The 27,780-nt window shown below is 43.1% G+C and overlaps 2 protein-coding genes across 2 annotated transcripts in view; one reads left to right on the top strand and one right to left on the bottom strand.

The window, feature by feature from the left end:
* The window catches only part of GAREM (GRB2 associated, regulator of MAPK1), a gene marked incomplete at its 5' end in the record, with an annotated part of 73,271 nt that extends 65,670 nt beyond the window's left edge, over positions 1-7,601 (top strand). The window contains 2 exons of the mRNA XM_009866197.1: positions 3,309-3,475; positions 6,689-7,601. Coding sequence (XP_009864499.1) covers positions 3,309-3,475; positions 6,689-7,601 — 1,080 coding nt within the window. The remainder of the gene's footprint in view (positions 1-3,308; positions 3,476-6,688) is intronic.
* A 7,297-nt stretch (positions 7,602-14,898) lies between these two features.
* MEP1B (meprin A, beta) overlaps positions 14,899-27,780 on the bottom strand; it is a 45,560-nt gene continuing 32,678 nt past the window's right edge. The window contains exon 16 of the mRNA XM_009866196.1: positions 14,899-15,135. Within this exon, the coding sequence (XP_009864498.1) occupies positions 14,899-15,135 (237 nt within the window). The remainder of the gene's footprint in view (positions 15,136-27,780) is intronic.

Raw genomic sequence — 27,780 nt, 5'->3', positions numbered from 1 at the left:
TTCAGCACAGGGTCAAAGGAGTGCCGGAGCCAGCGCTGGGGAGGGGGGCAGGGGGGGAAGGAAGGCGGCTCTCGGCCGCGAGGTGAGGACAGCCCTCCTGGCAAGGGGGGTGCTGACTCCCCCGGGTCATGCCTGAGGCGTGGGTGCTGGGGTGCTGGGAGAGCACCTGCGCAGCATCAGTGCAGACCCTCGCCCTTGGAGGAAACCTTGTGGCAGAGCAACTCCTAGGGGCAGCAGGGTGGCATTGGGGATAGATGTCATCTTTTAAGGTCATTTGGAAAAGTGTGTGATTTCACCATATGTGCCCTACATTACTGAGGTAATGTGTGAGTGCTGTCAGCAATTTCAGTATTGGTTTCCAGCCGTGTAGGAGAAATAACATCTGCTGAAGATATTAGCTTACATGTAGAGGTGGGCAAGAGGTGTAACCCCATGAAAAATAAAAACAAACCCCCTACATCTCCATGGATGATGATAATTTAGACTCGGTGTTGTGGCTTCCTGGAACAGCTTTGGAATGAGTATCAGTGACCTACTGAATTCATCAGTGGGTTGAGGCCAAGGAGATGTTTGCCTGGTTTCTGTGTAGGGTATTTATAGAGTAAGTAGACCTCAGGAGCTGCTGATGAACGTTCGGTTTAGTCATCACTCCCTCTAGAATGATATTCCATAGCATTTCTGTGTAAAGATTGGCTAGCAATTGTATTTTTGCATGCAGTAAATTTAAAATGCATGTACAGGAGCTGTTTGCAGGAGAGAAAAGGACATTTGGGTATTTCAGAAGCTATTCCGGTTTTCTTCTCTCTGACAGGATGAAGCATTCAATTATCATGTGTCTTTTCTAAACACCTTTCAGAAAATCAAAGTAGCATGAAGGCAGAAAGGGAGGAAAAAAAACCAACCTCTGAATTCAGGCCTGTAAATTAGAAATTGCTCCAGTCCCCAAACACTAATTTGCATAACATCAGAGGTTATTCTTCTGTTTGATTTAAAGCACATCCCCAATGGAATCTACTGGAAGTTCAGGCTCCAGTCGGCAAGGAGCATCGAACCGCTTTGTGTCACGCTCGCGGTCCCACCGCTGCTGGGGGCACTTTATCCAGGCGACCTCAGAAGCGATCCTTGAAATGGGCACCTGCGATGCCCAGGTTCAGGAGCAACACCCCAGGGTCCTGGAGATGCTGGTGGCGTTTGGGTTGGCCCCAAGAAAAAGGAGTAGCAGAGGTCTGAAATCCACCTCACACCGTCAGAAAGGGGTCACCATCCCCGGGTCATGGGAACGAGTGTTGGAGCACGGGAGGGCTCGGACAGGGACCACTAGTAGTCCCAGGCCGTGCAGTGCAAATGCACTTTATCTGTATCTGGCAGCCACGCGGCATCGAGTGCTTCTGGAGAAAAGAGTATTTGCTACTAATAGCAGCAGCCATCGAGGTGACTGTCATGTCACACCGTGGCTGTTCTTCTCTCCCGCATTTATTTCGTTGCTGTGTGCTTGGACTTAGTGAGGATCGCTGTCCTCTGAAGCTTCCCCTTGCTCTTGTCAGTTTAATCTGCAAAATATCTCCTCTGCCGGGTTTCCCGAGGGCTGTGTCTGGCAGCTGTAATCACGGTCTTGTGACAGGGACCAACTGGGACTGCAAACCAGTAATTATTTACCGCCTCCTTTGGATATGAAATCTAGGTCAGCAAGGGAGCTTGCCATTGTTTTGTTATGCCAGCACCTTTGAATACCAGCAGTCTTCCCAGGAAAGAATCCCTTTAACCCCTTGACCATCTGCTATGCTCCAAAAGCTCCCCCGAATGGTCTCTCTGGCCCCGTGGGTGTATATATTCAATAGCACGCAGTATTAACTTTTCCTAGTCTGACTTGAGGGGACAAAAAAAAAAAATAAGTCCTTAGACATCCTTGGGGCACAACACTAAAATGGTTGAAGAGTTTTATGCCTGAATTCAATAACAAACATGAATAAAATTGATTCTTTTTTTTTTTCTTGAAAGATCAAATAAGAACCCTTAGAGCAAGATTTATTTCAGTGTTTTATGCTGTTGGGCATTTCCTGTAATTTTGACTTGTTTTGAATTAGAGAAAAAATGTACTACAATGTCCTAGTCCCCAGTTTTCCATTTCACAAAAGTACTAAATGGGTTGTTGCATTTTTGAAAACACTGAAGTGGATTGCAAAAGGTTCCACATTTATTTTGTTTTTAAATAAATTAAATCACTTTAATTGCTAATTATGTGTTGCTGCTAAGATAACTTTTAGTTCTGCAGCGCTGTTAAATTTAAAAATAGCTCTCAAGCATGAAGAGAATTTCCCTTTTCTGGTGCATCTAAGACTTTCAGACAAGAGTAGATAGAGGTCCCTTCTTGCCCAAGGGGAGGTCACAAGTCCTTAGAAATCCTGCTTGGCAGCCTAATTCGCAGCAGCCTTGCTCACCTCCAGCCTTTCTAAATAAAGTTGCTCTCCAAAATATGTACCGATGAGATTAAGGTCTTAATTTCACCATTTTTTCGGTGGAGGTGGATCCTGATATTTTGCTCCTATCTGGGCAGAGCAGACTAAATTTCAGACAAGCAGTGCATGTGTTTTAAGCTGCAAAGCTGGCTGGTTGCGAAGAGTAGACCTGTTGCCTGGGTGTGTTACTTGAACAGGCTCTTCTGCCCCACACCTTTCAACCTACACGTTTTGTAGTTAACCTTATCCTGGGCTGCTTTGGCAGCTACAGAAGGGCTGAAGCTCCAGGTTGGAATCCAGGCATCTGGTAAATACAAGATGCATGTACTGTTCCTGGGGGAGGAAGGCTGGGAATTATCCTAGAGCTGGATGGCTGAGTATGAATGGTGAAGTAAGTCAGGAAACATCAAAGTCTGTTGAGATCTTTTCATTACGTAAGCTCAGTTTATTACATCTAAATAAGCAACACTAATGAAGTTTAGGCCTAATGAATTGCTCCTTACAAAATGTAAAATATCTGGAATAGTCTGTCTGATATTTTATGTTACTGGAAGGCTCTTTTACGTCATCTCATTGCTGCTACTTTTTAAATTAGTGGGTATCAAACTACTGAAAAGCACCCTAAAAAAGATTGCTAGTAGCTCTACCGGTAACAAGATGTTCTTCTGGATTTCTTTATGACAGCCACGTACTGTTGCAAGTGTACATACTCAGCATCTTTTTTCTCTTCTCCTCCACTTTTAATTATTTCCTTTCACAGAGTAAGGCGGAACCAGATGTGTTTCATCTGATCTCAGAGTGCTGTTGCCCAGATTTCCTTGCTGCTTACTTACTTGTTCTTCTTTTGCACAGGTAAAAGAGGAATGCAGGCTCCTGAATGCTCCCCCCGTCCCACCACGGAGTTCGAAGCCGTCCTCCACCAGCCCTTCCATCCCTCCTCGCACAGTCAAACCTGCACGACAGCAGACCCGCTCTCCCAGCCCTACTCTGTCCTACTACTCCTCGGGACTGCACAACATGTACGTGTCTGAGCTGTGAGAGCCCCATGCTAGCACTTTTCGTGAAAGTTAAATTTAGCAGTATTGTGTTTGAAGGCACTTGTTTATAAAGGCATGGTACTGTGTCAGACTTGCTGACTTTTTGTGAAAGGGGCTAATCTGTCAAGTTGTTTTTGAAGATGCAAGAGGAAGCAAAGCTCCAGCAGCAACTGTGTTTTACTAGATAGGATATAGCAATTTATGTTAAATACGTGCCCATATTGCCGTGGATAATCTCACTGTAAGGTGGCACTGTCTAAATGGAAAATCTCGTGCAGTTTTGTAGAATTCTTGAAAGGCTTGAATCTTCAAACCAGAACATCTCAAAGCTAGTTTTTGGGCTGGGATTCCAGGGCTACATGCATGCAGCTCAGGCAGCTCTGATAAGTTGGGGCACAAAAGGGGTGTGGTAATCCAGAAATGTGCCAACAATATGGGAACGTACGGGGTGGGTGTGATGGAGAACAGAGAGTCCAGCACCACACCAGTGAGTGCAAAGTGAGGTACAGCAGAACAAAGTCAGACAGCTTCCAGATCAGACCCCCTTCAGCACAAACCCAGCCCATGAACTGGAAAATCCGCTCAGGCTAGTCAAAGTTGATAGTAAATTTTGAATTAGGTGGCTGCACGCCTTTTCGTAGCAATGCAGTGTTCTTTCTTTGTTTTTAGAAAGCGTGTACACCTTCTGAAATCTCACCTTGTTTTTGCCTTAAATATCTTGTTGCCATTATTTTTGTGTCTCTTCAGTGACAAGATACTGCCTGTCTGGTTATTACAAATTGATCTGAAATACCACTTAAATCATTTCAGCCCAGATGCAGTTGGTATAACTTATGCTGGAATTGCCTTTCTAAGCCACACTGCACACTTGTAGCTTAGTGTTATGTATCTGGCAACGATCACTCTAGATCAAGGCTGCTCGTTTGTTTTTATGAAAGCCTGTTGGGTAGTTCTGTCAAGGTCTACTCCACAGGAGGCTGAGCACAAGACCTCCCAGCATTTGGAGCGCACCAAATGCTGCTTTCTCTCTTTGTAGCTAAGAACACATCAGCCTCTGAAGAAACCAGGAAAACAGTGAGAAGTGAAGTTTCTCAGGAATGCAGATTGTGTTATTCTTTACAACTTCACAATATTTGCATGAAATTAATCTCCAGATTGGGTCCAGACAATGTATCTCCATTTTGGTAGAATTGACCTAGTACTGCAGAGGAACCTGCCAGAAAATTGGCAATGTGTGAAGTAACCAGATTGCTGGTGAAGTTGCTTTTCCAGTGTTGCCATTTTTATCAATGATCTTGTATTTTGGATTTTGAGAGATTGCGGCCAATATTTTACACACAAACAAAACCAGTATGATTTGTCTTTATATGCCCATAAAAATGCCCGATGCCTGACTTAGCTGTCTTTGATGTTTCTTTTGCATCCTTTGGCACTGAGTCCAAGTGAGGTAATTTTGCTGGAGCATGAATAAGGAAGCTCTTAGAAAATGTTACTTTATCAGTTTTCAGTAATTCTGTTAATCTTTTAAATCATTGAATGTTCCCATTTTTAATATTGAATTAGAGAACAGAAACAGAATGAATCAGTTTAATTCCTCTGCATGGTTAGTTGCTTACAACACCTCACTGACTGTCTTCTCTGAACTGAGCAGCCCGATGGCTTGGTTTGTGAAAAACACTTTGCACTGTGTACGTTACACCAGTTGGCCTTTAAGCAAACAGGAATGACCAGTTGACAGTGTATCCCTGTTGGGGGGGAATTAAAACAAAACAAAACAAAAACAAAACAAAACAACAAAAGACACCAATCTCTGCTATTGTAAACATTCAAGTGCTATAGCTGGTAGACCTGTATTAGTGACATAAACAGGAAAAGTGAAAAGTTTGGAGGGCATGGAGTGGAGACCGAGGGATGGTTAGATAGAGGGAAACAGCATCCATTAGGGCTGAGTTTTATAACTAATTTTGCAGTGATAGAGATTAGAGCTGTTTTTCGCATCTGCGCTTTGTCTTTGAGCTGGACAAGTCCAGGTTGGCTTCCCCTCTGACTCACTGTAAGCACACAGAGAACTGATATTGTGTCAGTCCACTCAAAACTATGATGGTTTTTTGAAAGCTGCTGGCCGTTCTCAAGCAGTTTTCACTGAGCTGTTACAGAATGGCTACTGAGTTTCTTTCTTGGGTAGTTAGTTTTCAGGAGAGAGAGGTGAGTCATTAAAATATTTTTTCAAATGTTTGTTTCCTTTGTGTTATGTGAAGATTTTATAAATCTGCTAATTATTTTTCAGGTGTTCTGCCTTAATTGGTCAGAATTACAACGACCAACCCAATCTTTCAGCCTTCCTTTTAGAAAGTGGCAGAGAAGTGGCAAACATTTGCTTTTGATAAGAGACTCTATGCTTTTGTTGGCATCTCTCTCAGGAATACTGTCAGTTCCCTTAGGCTGAGCTTAGTTGACCACCTGGAACTTTCTTTAGATGCCTTTGAAAAGCTGATGTTTCTTGCATAGCTTTTTAAGGATATGGGCATACAAGCAAGTTCCTGTGGGATAAGCCCGATACTTGAACATGCACAGTTAGGTCTGCTTACCCTTCCAGGTAAAACTCTTCCTTTGGCAGTAAGAATTAACTTATTCTGTGTTATTGTACAATGGGCAAGAGTCCTGTGCACATGAGAGCTGTAACAAGTGAAGATGTTGGCTCTAAAAGGGCATTTTGTGATCTCTTATGTCATGCAAACTTGGGTCTGATGCAATGGTCACCTGCCCCCGTTAGGAGCTTTTGCATACAATGACATGTCTGTGGTATATGATTATAAAATACAGGATTAGAACCTCTTCTGCTGTGTGTTAAGGTTTTCCATGATGGTGTCCTTCAGGAATTCAGGAGTGGAAAAGCTGAGCATTTGGGACATGATGCAGAAGTGAATTGAGACATCTACTTTTTTGTAAGCTTGAGACACCAAGACATGAGGCTTTTGGGTATATCAGCATCTTGCCATGCTGGTAGAAGGAGTAAGAGAACTGTCGATGCATTATTCAGATGTGTTGTTAATTCAAATCTGAAAATTTCTGCCAGAGGAGAGAAGATTCTTTCCTTGTGACAGCCACCTTCTGACTCCATCAGGTGATTTTTGAATTTATTCAAATGCCATACTTTTTTGTACTAACGACATCCTTTCTGCTTTGTTCCTTAAGCAGTGTCACAGAGAGCGACAACACCAACCCAGCTGAGAGCACACCTGTTTCCTGCTATCCTTGTAACATGATGAAAACCGAATCCAAAGAGCCTGAGATCATGATGCCTTTGGGAAGCCCCTCAACTGAAGCTCTGCCTTCAAGGTTATCTTGGCCAAACCATTTTTCAGGAACAGCTGAAGGCCTGAATAGGAGTGATTTCCTGCTCGATCCAAGCAGGAGTTACAGTTACCCCAGACAGAAGACTCCAGGTACGCCAAAGAGAAACTGTCCAGCACCTTTGACTTTTGACTTCGATGGCTGTGAGCTCCCTGCGGGGTACTCCCCGCTGACGCCAGCAGAGTTCACAAATACCATCTCTAGCTGTCCAAAGTCAGCAAGTTACTCTCTAGACTGCACTGACGAGAAAACGCTGGGAGACAGCAACGCAAAGCAGAGCCATTCGTGTCCTGCCTTACCTCCTCGGGCACCGAAGCCAAGTGAAGAGAAGACGGTTACAGACATGTGTCCCTTGCCACTGAAAATAGATGGTGCCGAGGAGGAGCTGAAAACTGGTTCTCCAGACCTCTTGGAAGATCAGTATCTCATTAAAAAGGGCATGCAGGACACGTTCTCTGTGTCTTATCCTTTCTCGTCTCCCCTCCACCTCCAGTTAGCACCAAGGTCTTGTGGGGATGGCTCTCCCTGGCAGCCACCCACAGACCTTTCTGGACTCTCGATAGAGGAAGTGTCTAAATCGCTGAGGTTTATTGGTCTGTCAGAAGATGTCATATCATTTTTTGTTACGGAGAAGATAGATGGGAATTTACTGGTTCAGCTTACAGAAGAAATCCTTTCAGAAGACTTTAAGCTAAGCAAATTGCAGGTTAAGAAAATACTACAGTTCATTAATGGCTGGCGGCCCAAGATGTGATGCTGACTAGTTATTACTGAAACTGTATGAGATGTGCTCAATGCACTTCAGCTAATACATCACTTCCTGGTTTTTGCACTAAAAGCCCTTTCTGTAAATAGTAGTAGAAAAATTCTTACTATGCAGATAAACATTTTTGAGTGGTGGACGGATTTTTTTTTTTTCTTGTGTCAATAATAAAGGTAGAGAATCTGCAGAGGTGTGCCTTGTGCATCCCTAAACGTTGAACAGCTGCTAAAAACTAGACACTAAGGGAACTTTTACTCTGTAGTCTGTTAAGACTTAGTCGTATTTATTACTGAACAATTTGATGCTGAAAGACACACACCGATCCAGTTTACAGTTTTGTGTTAACTGCAAAAAATGTATTTCTTACGGGATTATTTCTGTTCAAATAATATTTGGCAACATGCTGTGACTTTCTTCCGTTTCTGTTAACAAAAGCATGTTCAGATATACAAAAACATTGTTTTGACACTACATCTGAAAATGTTAAGAATTGCTGTGAAGTGCCACTAATACACTATTCTTGCAGCATATTTTTATTAACAGTATCTTCCTGACTACCTGTAATGTGGATGTATTTTCCATGTTACTTTGAGCAAAAAGAGTTAAATGTTTTTAAAACAAGAGTCTTGCTTAGCTCATTGCCCAGAGGGGAGGGAGAGGGGGGATTTTCCTACTGAGCCACTCTGCCCTGGCCAATTAAAAGTTTATGACCTGTAGATTTCAAAAGTTGCTTTTGTAGTCGGATGGCTGGAGTAAGGAGCATGACTTCTAGTTGTGCAGCTTTCTCATGGGAAAGGCAGTTCAGTGCACAGACTCTTCCCTCAGCAGATCCTGCCCCCCGCAGCAGCCTGCTAGCACAGCCTTTGCAATAAGCCTCGCTCTGGAGAAAGACAACCCCTTACATTTCCTCTGCTGCTGGTACAATCATCTGAAATGTGCTCGATGTGCGACGCTGTTCCTGCAGTCGGATCTGTGTGGGAGGGTGATGGTACTCCTGTAGGATGCCTTTGAAATATAGCATTAGTGGGGTGGGAGGGAGCAGAAACAGCGCATGGCACACCAGTAGGAAGGGGCCAAGTGAGGTTTTGTGCCACGAGAAATGCTCCTGATGTTTTTATGTTCACCTGTGTTGTTCACAGTGGGCTAGGAGGATGTGGGTATCAAAGCGGGACAGACTGTAGTGTCCTAAGATGTGCTAATTCGGTTGCCCAGCTGCAAAAACTCACTATAATAGATGTCATGTGGAGGTAGCACTCAAAAGGGAGCACAGAGATGGGAAGGGGGCATTAGTCTGCCCCTGGAGATTTTTCAAATGTAATGGCTCTCATTGCTAGAAATAGGATTAACTTCTGATATTCCGTTGCTGATTCCTTGTAGCTGGCAGAGCTCTCCGAAATTGTAGAATGGTTTGAGTTGGAAGGCACCTTAAAGACATCTAGTTCCAACTCCCCTGCCATGGGCAGGGGCACCTTCCACTAGAGCAGGTTGCTCAAAGCCCCATCCAGCCTGGCCTTGAGCACTTTCAGTGATGGGACATCCACAGCTTCTCTGGGCAACGCATTCCAGTGTCTCACCTCCCTCAGGATCCCCTGCCTTTGTAGTACGGAATGCAAAGATTCATGCAGGTCCTCAGGAAACAGTCTGTGGTGTCCATCCTCAGCAAGTGTGTGTGCCCAGGATCCTCAGGTGGTCAGAGCCAGAGATGCTAGAGCAGCTTCACCTGCTGCTGAGCAGAGCCCTGGCCAGGGTGACACCATCACCTGCCTTTCCTTTTGAAGTATAAAGAATTTCTCTGTCCATTGTAGGGCACGTAGTTGGAGCATTAAGAGAAAGCAGAGGAGGGACAAAAATGGGAGGCTGATTCTGCCTATTTTCCCAACCGTATTTACTCCTTAAAAAGAATTAATTTGCAAATGGGGTTTTCTGTTGCCTGGGCAAATTTTGTGTCATGTCTTCATGCCAGAAGCCAAGATGCATCATTTGTCTTGCAATAATGCAAACCACCGGTTCCCAACCATAGAGCAAATCTCAGTTGATATGCATACTAGAAAGCAGTGAGCCAAAAAATAGCCCGCTAGAAAAACCCCCAGAGTTCGTAATCCTACTCTTTTTCTTAATGTATTGACTTTTAGAAACAGATCAATAGCTTTCACCGGATGCTTTTTAATTAGCGTCCTAAAATATTTTAGCTGCATGTAAGACTAAATCAAATAAAAGTACTGCTCAGATGTCTATGCTTGTTGGTAGGCAAGTGCAAGTTGAAGTCAATTGCATTTTAACCCTTGCTATGTCAAATGAGCATTTAAAATTGAAAGGGACAAATTTTAGGTCTTGGGTACCTCTCTTTGGTTTGCTTGGCTTACTAATTCCAGGTAAGAAAAGTAAAATATCTCTCTCTCTCTCAAAACTAAGGAGATTGCAGTCTTGGTAATATTAACATTACATATTGCTAATGCCCCCAGGTTATTAACATCCACGAGAAAATAGCGTGCTTTGATTAAAGATGGACACCTGTTCTGTTATCTCTGCTTATCTGCTTGGAGTGGTTTTTCTGGCAAGCAGCTTAGTGGAATTTGCATTCATAAGTGCTGCATTAATATCACATAGGCATAGACTAAAATGTAACTGGCCTGTTGAAAGACCCAGAAACATGCAGTGATTTCAGAAGCAGAGCCTTTGTGCAGAAGTACAGCTCAAACCTCTAAGTGCAAACTTGCTATCGATGTCCTTCCAGTTGTCTTGTTCTGATTGGCACTGCTTACTTATTTTTATGCATAATGTGTTAGCATTTGACCTTTTCCTTTGCTCTTAGCTGCTCATCACCATAATTTCCCAAGCTTTTCTAAGTTGCTTAGGTGTTCCTAACCTTTGTGTTGTGTGCGTTCTGTGACTGTGTCATCGAGCTGCCTGCTGTGATGGCCAAGCTGGACTGAAGCGCCTGGTGAAATCAGGAGCGGGATGAGCAAACCAGGCAGCTGGAGTGCAGTGGCTTTGGCCTCTCCACCGCTGTGTAGTTTCTCAGGTTATGCCAGCACTGATGCCTGTGGAATCTAATTTATTTGCTTTCTTCTTGAGCTTCACTGACATTATATTAGGGGGTCAGGAGCGTCCTTGGAGCTGTAGAAGGCAGTCTGAACAGGGCAGGTGGATGTGAACGTGTTGGTCGCATGGGAAGTCCCTGGCAATAAAGGAATGGTGGCACCTTTGAAACAGGACAGGAGGAGAACTTCAGGACTTAGTAGAGAACCACGCAGTCTCTTCAGAAGGATGGCATGTAAAACCTGGAGACTTAAATCTTTAAAAGGTGACAAGATGCTATGCTGCTTATGGTACTTTGAGGTGAAGGGTTATTTTAACATTCCCAACTGTGATTAGGAAGTGTCCGAAGGCTCTGGGGAATATGCCTGCGATACAAACTTTTTTTTTACCAGCTGATGTGAGTAGGACTTGCATTCAGTGTCTGATAGGACTTGCAAACCAAGCAGCAACGGGACACAGGCACTCCCTTGTGGGAGTCCCTCGCTGCTGAACTGTTGGTGGGAGCTCTTGCCTGGTTTGGTGCAACCCAACCAGCCTGTGCAGTGGGTGATCCCAGACAAAATCCCAAGCACAGCTCAGAGGTTAGCAGTGGGAGAAACCAGCCTGGTTTTGGAGGGTAATGGAGTTCAGTGATGTTGATAAAAGCTGTATTGGCTGTCCTTAGGGCCTGAGAGCAGACTCTGGCCCATTTTATCTGCTGACAGAGATGTAGCCATTAAGTTCAGACAGCATACGTCGTGTCAGAGTGGACCTAAAATCTCTTACTTTTTAGAGGCAGTCTACTAAGATAGGGCAGTCCTAACTTTGGATTTCTTCCCTCAGATTGAATAAATGTAAGGCCTCTGGTGCTTATTTAGTTGTTGGTGTCTGAAGTTGTGCGTTATCCTCAAGGTTTTAGTTTGTCGGTGGGTTTTGGTAGCAAAAAAACGTGGCACGTCGTTCTGTATGGAGCCGTCTCTTTGTCACACTCCAGGAAATGCATCCTTCCTATGAAACAGTCGGGTGGTGGCGCAAGGAGTGATGCTGCCTTCAGTGGTGAGAGCTGGGTTCTGGCGTGGGGGCTTTTCTGGAGGCCGGGGAAGGGAGGGATGGGGAGGAAACCTGCGGGGAAATGCTGATTTCCGTTAAACACTCATTGTGACTAGGAGTAAGATTCTGTGTATTGCTGCCTGGCGGGCTAACCAAAGATTTATTGAAATCAACTCAAAGTGCATATTTGTGTTCTTATTCTTGCCCTATTGTAAAAATTGCCTATGGCTAGAAACTTGGAGACAGAAGACAATCGGTCCATCCAAAATAGAAGGAAAAAGTATTTTGAAGTTTTCTTTGCAGCTAGAAGCAGGGATTTGAAGTAACTGTGGATTACGCAGGGTTTTTTCCAATACAGCAGTTTTACTTGCCACTTTATTGGACTTTATTCCACAACCACAGCTTCAAGAGAAAGAGCTTAAATAGCGTTGTTGCCTCAAACCCCTCTTTGTTTCATGTCTGTCTTTAAATACTTGAAGTATTTTCTCCTGTGTTTTCATCCTGAATCAACTCCTTGATTGTCTCCCCGCGAAGTAAAGTGTGCTGGCACCAGCTACGTGCGTGCTGCCCAGCAAGGTGCCTGCCAGCGGTGCAGGTCAGCAGAGTCCTGCCGGTGGGCCAGGCAGGGCTTACACCACGCGATGTAAAAGCTGAACACCAGCCTTGTGTGAAAGCACAAGGGCTTAGCCCAGCTCTCCTGCCTCCTCTTTTTGATGCTCTGAAATCACAGCGTTCCTGTGTCTGAACTGGAAGATAGGAGTGAAATCTTAATCAAAATGAGGGATCATCCTTTTTTTCTGTGGTATTAGGGGTGGCAGGGCAGAGGGGAAATGTAGGCCCCTTGCTGAGACCTAGCAATAAATGACTCTTCATTTGTTACGTCTTAAACTCCTAATAGTCCAGGAGTTTTTCACCATTTCTGTGCGTAATAACCAAATTTTTAGTGCGAGTATCTGCAGAGTGATTCTCTTGACTTGGACAATCTTCTGAATTATATTAAAAATATCTGTTAGTTTGTAGCTCTTTAGACTCACTTTGAGTAGGTCAAAAAAGTAACACTTGGGGAAAAAAAAAGAGAAACCGCCAAAACTTTGGCTTAGTACATTTCCGTTAGAAAATGAAGCATGGTTTTTGTGGAATTCTGTGCTGTTTTGGGCTTTTGTGTAAAAGGCTGAAGGCAGATTGTTATTTAAACCAGGTGCAAATAAATATCCCTGTAATGTATATGAACAAATTTAAATGGCGTATTGTAAGTATATAAACTGTACATTAAAGACACTATTTTCATGATATTTCGAAAGTGTACAGAATTTGTTGTACTAAACGAGTTGTGTTGCACGTATTACGTAAAATGGGTCAGTTTTTGCTTAGTGATTTCACTGAGTTATACTCTTGCTCATCTCAGTATAATTTGGAAATAAGCACTTCTCAAATAGTGAATTCACAAAGTAAGACTGGGATAATTGAGAGGAGCAATCAGGCTTTTGCATTTAACCTCTCAAGGCACATTACTTTTCCCTGTCTTGTAATTCCGCTCGATCCCCTTCAGCAAGAGTATCGAGCTCTGTGTTCCCTAAAGAATTTGTTGCCAGACAGCTTTCCTGTCTCCAGCAGACATTCACCTAAAACATTATTTTCCCAAGCCCTCAACGTATTATCTTTGTTTTAGAGAAATGTATTCCATTATAATTTGGATATGCTTTCAAGTGCAAGACCATGCACAAGTATTTCTGCTTTGTAGAAAGTCTCTGAAGCGTTTGTTGGGTGGGGAGAAAATCAGAGACAAAACAACATTGTGCTCTAGGTTGCCTGTTCATGTTTCCTCCAATACTGGCAACAGGAGGAATGTCAGCTCTACAGCCATCCACGTCATGCAGTTAAGTTGACAGTGTCCCAAATTCCCCTTGAGCTGGAGCTTCGTTTGCTGATCCTGGGCCCAAAGAAGGTTTACCCCAGCACAACAGTAGCTGTGGAGGCTTTTAGGGAGGGACTTATTAACATATGTTTATGAGAAATAGTGCAGGGCATAATGTGCCAGAGTGGTTGCCATTAGATTTGAGACAGATGGGGTTTACTTGCCTCCAACCCTCACATCTGGGAGAGGGGAGAAGCGTGTCTGGAGGCAGGATGTGCATCAGGGCCAGGGGGAGGGGACAGAGGACAGAGGGAAGCAGAATTACTTTCACAAGCTAAGAAAAATCTCATTCACATCTCTGCTCCACTCTCCAAAGAGGGGAACGTATTTAATTTTTGTTATGTTTCAGTCAACTGGCTCAAGGCTGAGTGAAAATGTCTGTGGGAAAGCATTTGATGTATGAAGGGAAAGGGAAGAACTATAGCCTGAGTCAAAATGTGGCAAACTCCCTGTCAGGAAAATGCTGTTCTAAGGCAGACGTTTTCTGTTTATGTGTGTTATAGTAGTCATTGAGCTTGACATAAACGTCCTGTCACTGTAGCTGCCTATAAATACAAATAAGGAATACAGGCAGGGGAAGGACTTGAAAACACAGCTCTCCTCTCTTTGGGAAGTGCAAGCTTAATGCTCGTAGATGTTGCTGCTCCTCTTGGTGTGATATGTTCACTTATTAGAGCTCCCCTAGATCTGTTAGGTGTGTGTATACCCTGTTCTCCCTCTCGCTGGGTCTCCTGTCCTTGAGTCCAGTTGCTATGGGATTCAGGATGCTGAGAGGGCCTGACGTCCTCTCTCATGACACCGGGGACTAATCAGCCAAGTCTTTCGTTGCAGCAGGGTGTGCCAGCTCAGGTCGTCGCTAGCTTGGGAGACTACACCACGCTCTGTTGCCCAGGTGTAAACATGCTTTGTGTCACCAACTACTCACGTCATAGGTAGCCACCTTCTCCAGTTCACAGGGTGAACAAAAGCTGCAAGCCTGGGCAAATCTCTCCTGTTCTCCCTTCATTCCATTCCCTGAGCAGATGATGGGATGTGCCACTGCAGAACTAACAGAAAATCTGGGCTGCTTGGGTGGTTGCTCTTGGTGATTTTTGCGCAGTCCCTTGGTGCTGCTGGACCACCTCCCCAGCAGCCTTACTCCCACGGCAGCATGATTTTTAGGAGTTCCCTTGGGACTGCTTGTGAACCAATGCCTCTGCCCCTATGGGCAGCTCTTGGAATAGCACCTCTAGCAGTTGAGCAAAAAATCAATTGTATTCTGCATGTAGATTTATTTTTTCCTTCTCTTACCTATGGTTGTCACACTCAGTGAAGATCAATTTTTGTTGAAAGTTGACAGTATATTTTTATCCAGTTGCCCAGATCCAAGCATTTCTTCTTTCCCGGAGTAAAGCATTGCTGTTCTTTTTCACTCTGCACAATGAAGAGCTGATGTGAAAAGTGGCTTTGAGAAGGGGGGTAGGGATCCTTCTCCCCATTCTGGCCGTCAAATTCCAAAGGCGGAAAGCTCAAGATGAGTAACCAAGCTGTCACAATGTGAGCCTAAAAATATGACCCAAACATTTATTAATTGCTCAGTGAGACCTCAGAATGCCCTTGACTCCTGGGCAGGACAAAAGGAATCTGCTGCCAAACACCCTTGGATTAAATGAAAACTATTCCTCACAGGGAGTCTGGAGTAGGAAGAAGAAGAAGAAAAGGAAAGAAAATAGGGAGGAGACAACATATTTAAGATGCCAAGGCTAAGGAGCTGGCAGTGAAGCAGAAGGACGTGTCCTCTTGCCTCATGTGGCAGTGGCTGCTGTAGTACTTGTACGTGCCACACAGTGTCACACTGGCACACAGCTGCAAAAGATGAAACCAGCTGTAGGGGTTGCAGAGGGTGATAGATGGGCTCACAGATCTCATTGGGCCTCTCTGCCAATCCCATAAAAGCTCTGCCATGGGAAGGAGCAGTTTTAATTGCACAGTTGCTATTCCATTATACAGTATCAACAATTATTCTTAATGAGCATGGGGGTCGGTGAGGCAGGTCTCTAGGACTGAGTTTCCCGTGGATTAATGCAAACAGAAACCAGGAGGAAACTCTAACGGTTAAGCACTGTAAGAACTGGCAGAAGGTCTGGCAGAGTCCTGAAGAACTGTCTTATTTATTTAACGGCAGCTCTGTAAGTGGGAGAAACTTATGACAGCTGGAAACTATACTAAGTGCTACTTCCAGGTAGCCTTTGCTCCTGGGAAATGAAGCACAGGCCGTCCTGGTAACCAGCCCTCCACTTTCCTCCTGAAGACAATGGGTATTTTTATCCTTCAAAAAGATTAGATTATGCTGGAAATACTGGGTTAGTGTTTCACAGAAACATAGAATGGTTTGTCTTGGAAGGGACCTTTGAAGATCATCTAGTTCCAACCTCCCTGCCATGGGCAGGGACATCTCCCACTAGACCAGGTTGCTCAAAGCCCCGTCCAGCCTGGCCTTGAACACTTTCAGTGATGGGACATCCACAGCTTCTCTGGGCCACTTGTTCCGGTGTCTCACCTGCCTCATAATAATAATAAAAACAAGTTTTCTTTCTAAATCTACCCTCTTTCACTTTAAAACCACTGCCTCTCCACCTGTCACTACACATCTTGCTAAAAAGCCTCTCCCCATTGTTCTTATAAGCCATCCTTTATATACTGAAAGACCACAATAAAGTTTTCCCCAGAGGCTTCTCCGGACTGAACAACCCCAACCTCTCTCAGCCTTTCTCAGCCTAGAAGTGTTCTAGCTTTCTGGCCATTTTCATGGCCCTGAAATTTTTCCTTTTACCAACAAATCAGTGAAGCTGCAGTAGAGATGGGCAGAGCCATCTGTCTACACCTGTCCCACACAGGTCTGCAGACTTGTGCTATGGATTTCTCAAACATTTTTGTCTGCTGCTTCCTATAATGAAAAGTGGTTACAGCTGATTTACCGAAAAGAAGAAAAGTGTTGTTTCACCGTGTCTACAGTGTTCATTTTTTGCTTTACAGAGTTCAATCTGAGCTTCTTGTGCAGCGCTAAAATCTAGGACTTGGAAATTGAACCTCCAGCGGGAGTGCGATGGGCCAAGGATAAGAAGCCCACTAATCAAAAAAGCAACAAACGGTACAAATCCCAGCTTGACCTGCAATGAACCCATCCCCAAGCCCAGTGTATGGCATAGTATTTCTGCTCCTATTGCCCTGAAACTGGTTTGGTTATTTCCTCACTCTGGCAGCTACTGAGCCACCTTTGGCTACTGTCTAGTTGCATGGGGTTCAGTTTCCTAAGCATATGTATTGTCACTTACATTTGATAGCTAGTGGATGGAATTTGATTTTTGTAGCTTATTCAAATGGCTTGTGTTCATATTTCCTTAATCTAGTGTTTTTATGAAAAAATTGGTTTATACACCTGAAGTAAAACTATATAGATCATCTATGAAAACTGTTATCTTCTTATTCCTGTTGATAGCTTTAAACAAACATCAACAAAAAAAAACCCAAACCAACAGAGATGGGCTAAGCACACGTAAAAGGAGTTATATTTAGGCTGCAGGTTCTTACTCTTAAGCTTGAAATCTCAGGGTTGATCATGAACCTGCCCGGAGCCATGAATTTCCATATACAAGATGCAGCTTTGAAATCTATTTCAAAGTCTTGTGTTTGAGCTTTGGAAAACCAGAGAGGAGAAGGCAGTTTCTAAAGGAGAGAGGAGAGGCCTCTCTGTTACACCGTGCCTTTCATCTCCAAACACAAAGGACCAACATACAAAGAAAGAGACAGCATAAGCTGAGCCACAGCAGCTCAGCCCAAGGTTGCAGCCCGGTGTCACCTCCCTTGCAGTAACCTCGAGTGAAGATCCTGCCAAGGGAATGGGAACAGGACACACTGGGATTTTTCTTAGAACTGCTTTCCCCATCTCTAATGATTTACAGCTCAGGAACTCTCAGAGACAGAAGTGGTATTTTGTATTTAAAAGTCACTGTCTTCACTAATGAGTTTCAAAGTTTCACGCTAAAATGCAAATTCTTACTGGCAACTTATGTTGGATCTTATTCAAAAATGCTAAGCAAAAATCAAGATTTTAGGAAAAAATGTGCTGAAATACTCCAGCCCCACCACTAAAACAATATCAGCATGTTGTGTTTGTAAGATATACGTGACTCTGACTCTGGTATTTTTGTTCTTGCACACTTTTCCAAGGTGTAACAACTTTCTGTTGGTACTGACAGAGACTCAAGCAATATTACCAGTGGAGCACCCATAATTAGGGGATGCTTGTTTCTGACCGGGGGAAAAAAACCCACAAACCAACCCACTCCCAATTCTCAAGGGATGCAGTTCATACCCATTCATTAGGGATCTAAACAAAATGTGCCCAAATACCAAGGAACAAAGTAAATGTTGTCTTGGACCCCAAACTGCAGCATTTCAAAAGGTCTGTGTGAAACCAACCTTACTGCATGGTTTTCTGCGTTTATTTCTCAGACAAAATTCTCCCTGAAATGAAATAGGATTTTTAGAAGCCAGAGGGGACTCCAGTCAAGAAACTAAGATAATGTTCATCAGCAAAATTTGACCCAAGGCATTATTGAGCCTCTTAGGCCTGTGTTATATATCAGAAAAATTCTTCCCTGAGAGCTATTCTCCATAACAACCGCTGCTGATTGCTCTCGATTTTGCCATAAGCCAAGCTTATAAATGCATTTTTAATTGATGTAATGGAAGACTTGGAGTTTTTTGGGGAAAAAAGGATTATAATTCCTTCAATTATGTTGAAATATTTGTGAGATAATTCTAAATAGGTATCTTCTAGAAGGCTTTGTTATTTCTTTTTGGTTTTAATACTTACCGTAAGCTATTTCCAACAGGAGCTCTTTAAAAGTCAGACTATCGATAAAAGGTTGTTACAAGCAGGCTAGCCGCTGGTGAGCTTGGTTCTTTTGCTAAAGCTGCATTATATTACTGAATGCAGGTGTGTGTATGCACCTGTGTGTCTGTGTATATATGCATGCAACTAACAAAAATGCATAAATGAGAAATTATCTGCTACTTGTCTGCTGCTTACCATACAGCTCAAGTGCTTCTGCAGTACTGAAAACACGAGTTTTTATAGCGTGTGAGAACAAGCAGGTGAATTTGCCTGACAGACAGGAAGCAAAATCTGTTCATAAAGACAGACTGACGGTTCAAGGGCAGGGAAATGGGAAAAGGGTAATCCAGTCTCCCTTTCAAGCTCCCTTAATAATAAGGTTTTCTTCTCTTCTGAGAAAATCAAGGATTACATTCACACAGGTAAAGGGCTTTTTAATTTGATTGTTTTAACTGAGTTTCTTTATGCAATTTTCCATTTGATTTAATTCTATTTAGTATGATAAATGCAGCTTAATCCGAAATTCCTTTTTTTTCATTTTCATGTATGAAAAACAGAGATGAAAGATTAGCTTCTAGTGACCTGCATCAAAATATAATTTGTCTGGAAATGAAATGAATTTGGATTTAGCTGTATCTCCTGGATAGTTTTACTGCAACAACAATTCTTCATAAAGTTAAACTGCCTCTGCTCAAGAAGTGGAAGAGAGGTGTTCAGCTGAGCTGTGAGAAGCTCCTGCAGTCTCTGCCCTGCCTCTGTGTCTCTGACTGGAGTCAATGCCATCAGATCCTCAAAATGTAAAGGAATTTAGGATTTTAAAGTAAGATTACTGCAGCAGCTTTTCATGGTTTAATTATTTTATATTGGAGGCTGCTGAATGATGCGGTCGGTGAGCTGATTGCTTTTCAGAGAGCATTAAAAGATTTAGTTGCTCCCTGTTTCAAACATTTGGAAATTTTCGTGCTGGGATTGAAGAGAACTGTGGAGCAAATCATGTCTCTCCCCAGGCACTGGCGGTTCGCTTCCTTGGTAGCTTGGGCTGTGTGGAAGGAATTGTGACAAAATGTAATTATTTTGGGTTTAGGCTTTTTTGTAACTTGGTCTGTGTTTTGTCTCTCAGCTGTATAAAAGGCAATATGCACTGGTTTGTTGGGTTTTCTTAATCCCTAAGTATTAAAGGCAAATATTAATACAGCCTTTCCTCCCTGCTCTGCTGGTAGCACTGCTCTGGCTGGGTGCCCACTGCTGGGGCTGGTCCTGGGTGCCCGGTTGCGGTGGGGAGCCCCTCAGTGCAGAGCAGATGTCTCCAGGCTGATGCCTCCTCAGAGCCTGGTGTCCTTATTTACCTCAAGGTTCTGGCTGCAGCTCAGGGCAATGCAGGCACTGGAACAGTCACACAGGCAACTCACTTGTCCTCATGTCCTCCCTTCCTTCCTTCCTCACTGCTGAGTGACTGTAGGTGCTGGACTTGCCATCCATCTTTCTCCTTGGTGGCGAAATGCCCAAATGTCGCATATCCCAAGAGCAGACAATTCTGCTTACAACGTTAAAAATATCACATGAAAAGTAAATTATAGGAAAAAAAAAATTCTTTTGGAGGAATAAGTGGTCATAGAAATCTCCTTCCATCAAGGTACCTTTGCATGACATTCCCTCCCAGAGCCACTGCCAGCTGGCCTTGCCATTGGGCCTGGCAGCAAAGGACCTGCCTGTCAGGACCAGCTTGAGAGGAACTTGCTCAAATAGGAGGGGGTGGCATTTATTGAACAGTTAAGACAGTTCTCATCAGTGTGGCTTCAAGTGCTCTGAATTCCATTGTAATGTTCTTCTGTACTGATTACAGAAAACCCAGTAGCTTTTTCCCTGAGGATCCACTTAGACAGATTCCTTTTGTTTCAGTGCCTGGCGGCGCTGTCTGCCACCCTGCTTGTGGAGCTGAGAACAACTGTTTTCCTCCTTGGTCTTCTCTTTGCCAAAATTCCTCCTGTTACCTGGCCCTGGCCCCTCCCCAGGTATAGCTGAAGGCCCCCTGAGCTGTCTCCCTGCTCCTCCATGAGCCCCTCCGTGGGTGGCTGTGGTGGATGCTCACCTGGGCAGGGCCAGGCTGGGTAGCCAGGAGAGCTCTGCCTGGGCACCATGGCAGGGACAGGCTCAGCAAACACAGAAGCTTGTTAGGAGCCCCCAGAGGCAATCTGAGCTGATATTGGATTAGTTTTTTATTTAGTTTCCATTCAAGTCCTCTTACCTGGGAGATACAACCATGCCCTGGGGTGCTCGAGTGGCTCACACACAGATCTTGGGCTGCGTTCACCTCTCTCTAGACGGTTTGGATCGATTGCACTCACTCTCCTCTTGCTGAAGCATTTTCTCATGGCCCTTCTGAAGCACCAGCTTTCTCTCCAGCGCTTCCTTACAAAGCCTGCAAACTTACTAAAGATTGATAGGTTCATAACATAGAGATTAAAGTGGTGTTTCCCTGCTTTCTGCTTTAAAATTCAGGCTTCTGAGATGATTGCTTTTTCTCACTCTCTGAGGCTTGCAAGGCTTGTCCCATCAGTGTTTAGAAGAAGCCCCGGCGTCTGACAAGACTTTTGAAAACAAACCAAAAAATGAGTTGTCCTCTCTCTTCACGTCAAAGGTAGCCCTAACGCCAGAGTGCATTCGTCGATAGGATGTCACACCATGCTGCTCCACAGCATACAAATATCCCACCTCTTCATATTGCAGGGTAAGGAAGAAATTAAATCCCCAGCACGAAAAAGCTACATGATGTACTTCTAGTTCTTCTAAATTCTGCTGTTCGAACTTCACTGAATCCCCTTTTAGTGTGGATTTCACTCACTAAAGCATAATAGAATGGATAAATTTAATAATTTCTTTGAATTTCATTCTTTCTGTAGTGTGAAAACAATGGTCCAATATGTATTTAATCGTTCATCTGTTTAATAGTTAATCTCATGACATTTCTCGGCATCTGGAGGAAAATACCCAGGACAATGATGCTGCCTAATAATATCAAACTGATGAGCAAAGAAATAGGACCTACATTCTCAGCTGATAACGTGGCAAAGATCAAGAAATTCTGCAAAGCTCAAACTAAAGTAAGTTATAAATTGCACTAATACTGGCTAATGGATAATGAGATTCCATTCTAATGTTGGTAATGTGCAATGTAAGTGTTTGCTGTTTCTTAAATAGGATATCTTTGACCATTTAAGCAAGTCTTTAGCACCAAACATTCACGACCATGAGTATATTAAAAAAGCTATTTTGTGTATGCTACTGCAGGGTAATGAGAAAGTTCTCAACAATGGGACACGCATTAAAGGAGACATCAATATCTTATTATTAGGTAAGAGCATATAGAGTTAATAGTGCATTGATAAGTTATTTTATTATCCCCCCTCCTCATCATGCCAGTGTAGTTCTGTTATGCAATATTAGCAAGAAAATAAAAGCCAACCCAGTACAAAGACTCATTTTGTCTTATACAAGAATGTTTGTTAGTGTCTTAGGATCAATTTATTTTATCCTTGGGCACATTTTTACAATTACATCTCTTTGGTCCCACACTTCCCTATTTACTTGACATCTGTTCTATGTTTCTAACTAGTGCCGGCATGATGTGCAATCAAGTCTAATCCTGCACTGCTCATTCGGGCGAGACACACACTGATTTCACGAATGGGCTTCAGTTTTTCGCTCAAGTTGATGAAACTATTCTACTTCTGTCACTTGTAGGCATGGTGACTGTTCAGTTGTGACTTCATTTCTAAATGCTTTGTTTTCAGTACCCATAATTAAGTTACATTAGCCTGACGATGCTAACCTACTACGTAACGGCTCCTGGCAGAGGTGTCAGCTTCCTTACATAAATCAAGCTCTTTAATTTTCCACAGAGCTTCAATTAAATATTTGATATCTTGCTTTAAAAATAGATTAACCTAAAACAATAATACTTTTCAAGTCTTTCTGTTTGAGTTCCTCTCTTCTTGCCTGAAAAGAGCAGCTTGCACACTTATTTATTTGCAGTACTGAAAAAATACTTCGTCCACACCACACTACTATGGCATTTTAACCATGTCATTAGAGATGGAATCTGTTATCTAGCAACTCCTTATCAAAAGCACTTGCCCAGCACCTGAATTACCTTGCTGAGATCCAAGTGTAGCACATGTGGAGCCATGAAAATTCAAAGCAGTTGCATAATGGCAGTCAATGACACGCTAATGGATCTGGTCTCTGCTTTGCAATCCAAAGGACTGTCTATTAAAGCTTTAATAAAGCTAAGAGTTGGTTCCTTAATCAAATGCAAAGCTAGGTTAGACACAGGCATACTTCTTTGAAATTTAGAATGAGATCTGTCCTGGTTGGAGAATTAAACTGAAAAAGATTTATTCTGGGAGGATTCTGAAGGAAGAACTCTAATAAGGAAAGTATAATTTGAGAATTTTTTTCTGATTTTTTGATCAGTAGGATTTCTAAGGATGTCTTTGTTGCAGTAATGTCTGGAGGGGTGTTAGGCATGTAATAATAGCGTAGTAATATAAACTATTCCTTAAGAAAACAGCTGTGGATCCTTTATATACATATATATACATATAATTTACCCTCCCGACCTTAGAACGCTAGCTTCTCTTTCTTTCTAGTTTGAGACTGAAATGAACAACTGCAATCTTTCTTATACACCAACACTGCTGGTGTAACCTTACAACAAGCAATTTAGAAGCTGATCAGTGGTTCAAGATTTCCAAGTTTGCTAAGACTTGTGAGCATTCCAGAGGAGAAATGCTGGAAAAAACAAACTAAAGTTCTATAACGTGGAGGAGTTCTTACCAGAGCTCTTCAACGTCAGGAACTTTAAGGCTCAAGCATGTCTCTCCAATGCTTTGTTTTCTTTCATTTGCCAGCACCTGTGCTTTTGAAGATGCTGGTGAAGCATGGCAGGCTCCTGTAACTAGAAAATTAAAGGTGTTCATTTGATTTTCTCACAATTTTCTCCTGTTAAACTGAAGTTGAACATTACATTTATGTAGAAGATGTGGTTTTGAATAATGCATGAAATAGAAGGCTGCAAGCTTAAAAAAATGTACTATTGATATTTCAAGGTACTTACAAAGCTTAAGTGAATGTTTTAAAATCTGGAAGTTTTGATCTTCATTACTTGAAAAGAAGAAAAGTTTTGACGCTTCTCAACACACATATCCATCTCAACATACAACATACTGGCATACTACTAGTTCTCCTGTTCCCACCACCTTCATCCAACAATTTAGGACAGCAACAAAGCTGAGGGCTGTTGGGTTTAGTGCGCTAAGGGGAAAGCAGTGTCTCCTCAGTGATGATTGTGGCCGTGGTGGAGCAGTGCTGCCAGAGGTCCTGGGGTTGTTCCCACCAAGTGCAATGCCCCTACTTGTGACTGCTGGACTAAATGGCATCATTGGGGCAGCAAAACCTGAGGGCAACAAACAGGTGGTACTAGTAGGTTGCGTTTTCTCCATCTGATTTGACAGGGATTTACTCTGGAGGAGGCTTACTTAAGCCTCCTAATAGTCCTGATTAATCCTAATGGTCCTCCAATAAATTGAGGAAACTGATTTGCCATTTCCCAGGAGTATTCGGTCACTTAATTGTAAAAACACTTCGTGAGTGCAAGAGGATTTATTTCATTCGAGTTCATTCCTGCAAGACCTTCAAAGTACCAAGATTCCAGTTTACTGGAGCAATTAGCCTCTGAGATCATCAGCAAATATTTAACAGCTACCTCTAATGCCCAGCTCAGAGGTCTAGGCCTGCAGTCCATGGATCTGAAGAGGGTGACTGCCCTCATTTCTTTTGCACATCCATACAGAGGAGTCTGGTCTCTGACTGCTGGGACCCACGACATTTCCCCTTCTGTAGAAGTTTTGTGCCATATACCTATGTATTTGCGTTGGGTTGCCATGTTGTTAAACATAACTGAAATTTGAGGTTTAGTGACAAATAAGCCCTGTTGAAGCTGGGAAAAGACCTTCAGCAAGGATAATCCTGGTAACGTGTAGCTCCATCTGAGATGATCCAGACTCTTAGGAGGGCATGGCTGTGTCTTATACATTGTCTCTTTGGAGGGATGTGCAAAAAATATCCTGACTTCACCAGTAGCTACCTACATTTCAAATGCTTTCAGAAGCCCTTGTGACAGAAGCCAAAAGTGATGGGGAAGGAAAGAATGTTTACTGCACTCTTGTTTAATAAACTAAAGTCAAGCACTCACAGATAATATACAAGTTAGCTGCACAGATTGATCATTCACATATATGATGAATAAAATGGTAATAAAGAAAGGTCAAGATTTCTCTACTACTTACTAGGCTATTTATTTTCTTCCATTCTTCTAAAATCATGGTGCTAAAGCCTTTGGTTGTGCAGCTGAAAGATGGCAAAATGCACTGTTTCCCCTTTAAAAGGTGATCTCTGTATTGCAAAATATTCCCTAAACCACTTCTACCATCAGCAGGGGGTTGCCAGGAAAGCAGTTGACAGCAGCTGTAACTGCTGATTAAGAAATTGATGCTCACCCTTGCATTTCCAAAGATATCAAACTTTCCATCTTTTGAGCTCTAAAACCCTCCTGTTGTGCAATGGGCCCCGCGCACCCAGCTGCATGCTGCGCGCCCATGTGTGCATCAGCAAGCACCCACGTACCCAAGCTCCTGCACCCTGGTCCATGGGGGTTTTTTTTGGTAACAAAGCCTTGAAATGGTCTTGATGCTGCCTAATAAGAGATGAAGAATATTTATGGAATAGAAAAAATAGACTCATCATTTTTAGCCCACCCACTCCTAGTCCACCAAGTCATTGAGATGCTGTGGGAAACGAGTGAGAAAGCAAATATGCAAGTAAGGCCAACCATGGCCAATCTGAGACTGATCTGACACACCTGTGAAGTGGTTTGTGCAGTACGGATATAAATCAAGGCAAGTGGAAGCCAAGATGACTTGTTCTGAGGAAAGCAAGTGGAACCACTTAATCTAGGCACTCAGGCAAGTTTATAGCATAAATGAAAGTATTTGTATGACTGTGCTAGCACAAAGGGCGAACTGGCTTGCTCATTTGAACCTCAGGGGAAAAGAGGTAAATAAACTTTGTGGGAAAAAAGGGTAAATAAGCATCCACTTTTCCTTTCCCTATATTTCATTTCAGATATACCTTTGAGGTTGCTGGGACTTCATGCAAAATGGATGAATCTGTGACTATTTGTATTTCTCAGAAATTTAGATTTATTCCAAAGCTCAAAATTCACTCTTAGGGGGGAAGGCAGTTGCTGGCCAGTGCTCTGCAGGTCTTTCACGGACAGAGATGGAGCCAGTGGGCAGGTCTGATGTCAACCAGATTGCAGTGACCATGGTGGAGACCAAGCCAGGAAAGCCAGTGTGGGGCAGAGTGCTGGGACAGGGCAGCCCTGCTTATCTCAGCAATGGGGATAGGGTGCAGGATGGAGACTTCCCTCCCCAGGGAGGAGGACAAATATTTATAGCTGGGCTTCAGGGGCTCTGTGAAACAGAGCATTGGTCTCCATCAGTTATTCCAACAAATGATCCAAGGCAAGAACCTCTCTTATTCATTGTCCCCACAGCAGCCTGTGCAGCGATGAGCTCTCCATAGGCACAGCCGATCCCGCACCACAGGGAACCACTATTGGCTTTGTCCTCAGCAGAGGCCATGGAAGAGGTCATGCTTCCAAGCGTTTCTTCAGTCTTCCAGCTTCTAGTGGCAAAATACATTTTGTGTGATGCTTGTGACGATGCAGCCTCTGCACCACCCCAGCTGCCAGTTTCCCAGACTTCCCTGAGGGAGGGAGCTGCCCTAAGAGGCTGCAGTGCTCAGGCTGGGGCAGCTGGAGGTCTCACAGTGCTTGTCAGTGAGAGACATGCGCATTGCTATAAGCTAGTGGAAGTACGTTTAAAAAGGTCACAAGTGGTGGAGATTGATCTTGCTGTGAGCTGGGAACCTATGAAAAACAGAGCAAACAGGTGGGGCTGCTGAGCAGGAGAAATGGTTCAGGCTTCATGTTGCAAAGGAGCATCCATGTACTTGGGAGACATGGCCTGCAGACTATGACACAGTGGCCCATAGTGGATATTTGCCATCTCAGTTTAATTTTCTTTTTTTTTCCTTGGAGCTTTTTTGCCCTTAAGGAAATTCCTATTTTATCCAAGTGGTTTTTCTCTTTCCATTCCTTTCAGTCACACATACTCAGGCTTAAGCACAATCATTATTTCTTTGGTCAAGGCAAACCTGCAGTAGTCCTGAGTGTCTCCAGAGGCTGTTCTGTAACCAGCTAAGATGATAGGTGATACTTTCATTTCCTGTTTCTCTCCTTACCTTCTGCTTGCCCTGACAAATCTTTTCTGGTGATGAAGTCATGACAGTAGCAGCCAGAATGAAACCGCGCCTCCTCTAAGGAGCAACAGAGATTCCTACTGCACTTAATAAAAAAAGTTTATTAAACAACTTAATTACTAGCCAACTTAATAAACTAATAGATTACTTAAAAAATAAACTGAAGTTGCAATGTCATGTAATTTATAATGCTCTGTTCTGAACAAGCACACATCATTTGCATGAGTGAAAGCTGCCTCTAAGCCCAAGTATTCACAACATGATGAGATGTATGAAAAAAAAAAGCATCCATAGATGAAGAGGGAGATGTGCTGCTGACAAGATTTGATCTGGCTTTTTGTAGCATAGACTGCATGGATCCAGATGGTGCTAAAAAAAAAAAAAAAATCAAGGGCAAATGTACATACATAGAGCTCTAGCAGAGCAAGATGGCTGGTTCTAGTTACATCTTGGTAAATGCTAAGCAGAAATGCTGTAATTAAGAAGTTAATCAAAATGGTCCATCAAATTGTTTACAGATAAGATTCACATCTGATAAAGAGCACACAATCATTTTATATTTTTTCCCATGAGTATTGCATTGGAAGAGCAATCATGTTTATGTATTGTAGGATTACGCATTGCAACCTTGGGAAACTACGGGGTTTGATTTTGTTCTTTTAAGTTCCAGACATTCAAGTTAAGCTTATTTGATGCTATTTTGTTTTCACAGTTGGTGACGCCAAAGGCAGAGATCAAGTATGAACTGTTTTATCTCTAAAGTAGGAGTTCAGGAATTAGTGAGCAAATGAAAATGAAAACTGGAATGGAAACCTGTCTGCAAACTTTAAGATACGAATTATAGTGTACATGCTGTTGACTTGGAGGGAGGGATGGATTAAAAAGCATTCAGTGAAAAAATAGAAAAATAGGGTACTGGTGATGGT

Source organism: Apaloderma vittatum, unplaced genomic scaffold (assembly GCF_000703405.1).
Source record: "Apaloderma vittatum isolate BGI_N311 unplaced genomic scaffold, ASM70340v1 scaffold7153, whole genome shotgun sequence".
NCBI lineage: Eukaryota > Metazoa > Chordata > Aves > Trogoniformes > Trogonidae > Apaloderma > Apaloderma vittatum.
This window is presented reverse-complemented; position numbering and strand designations above follow the sequence as displayed.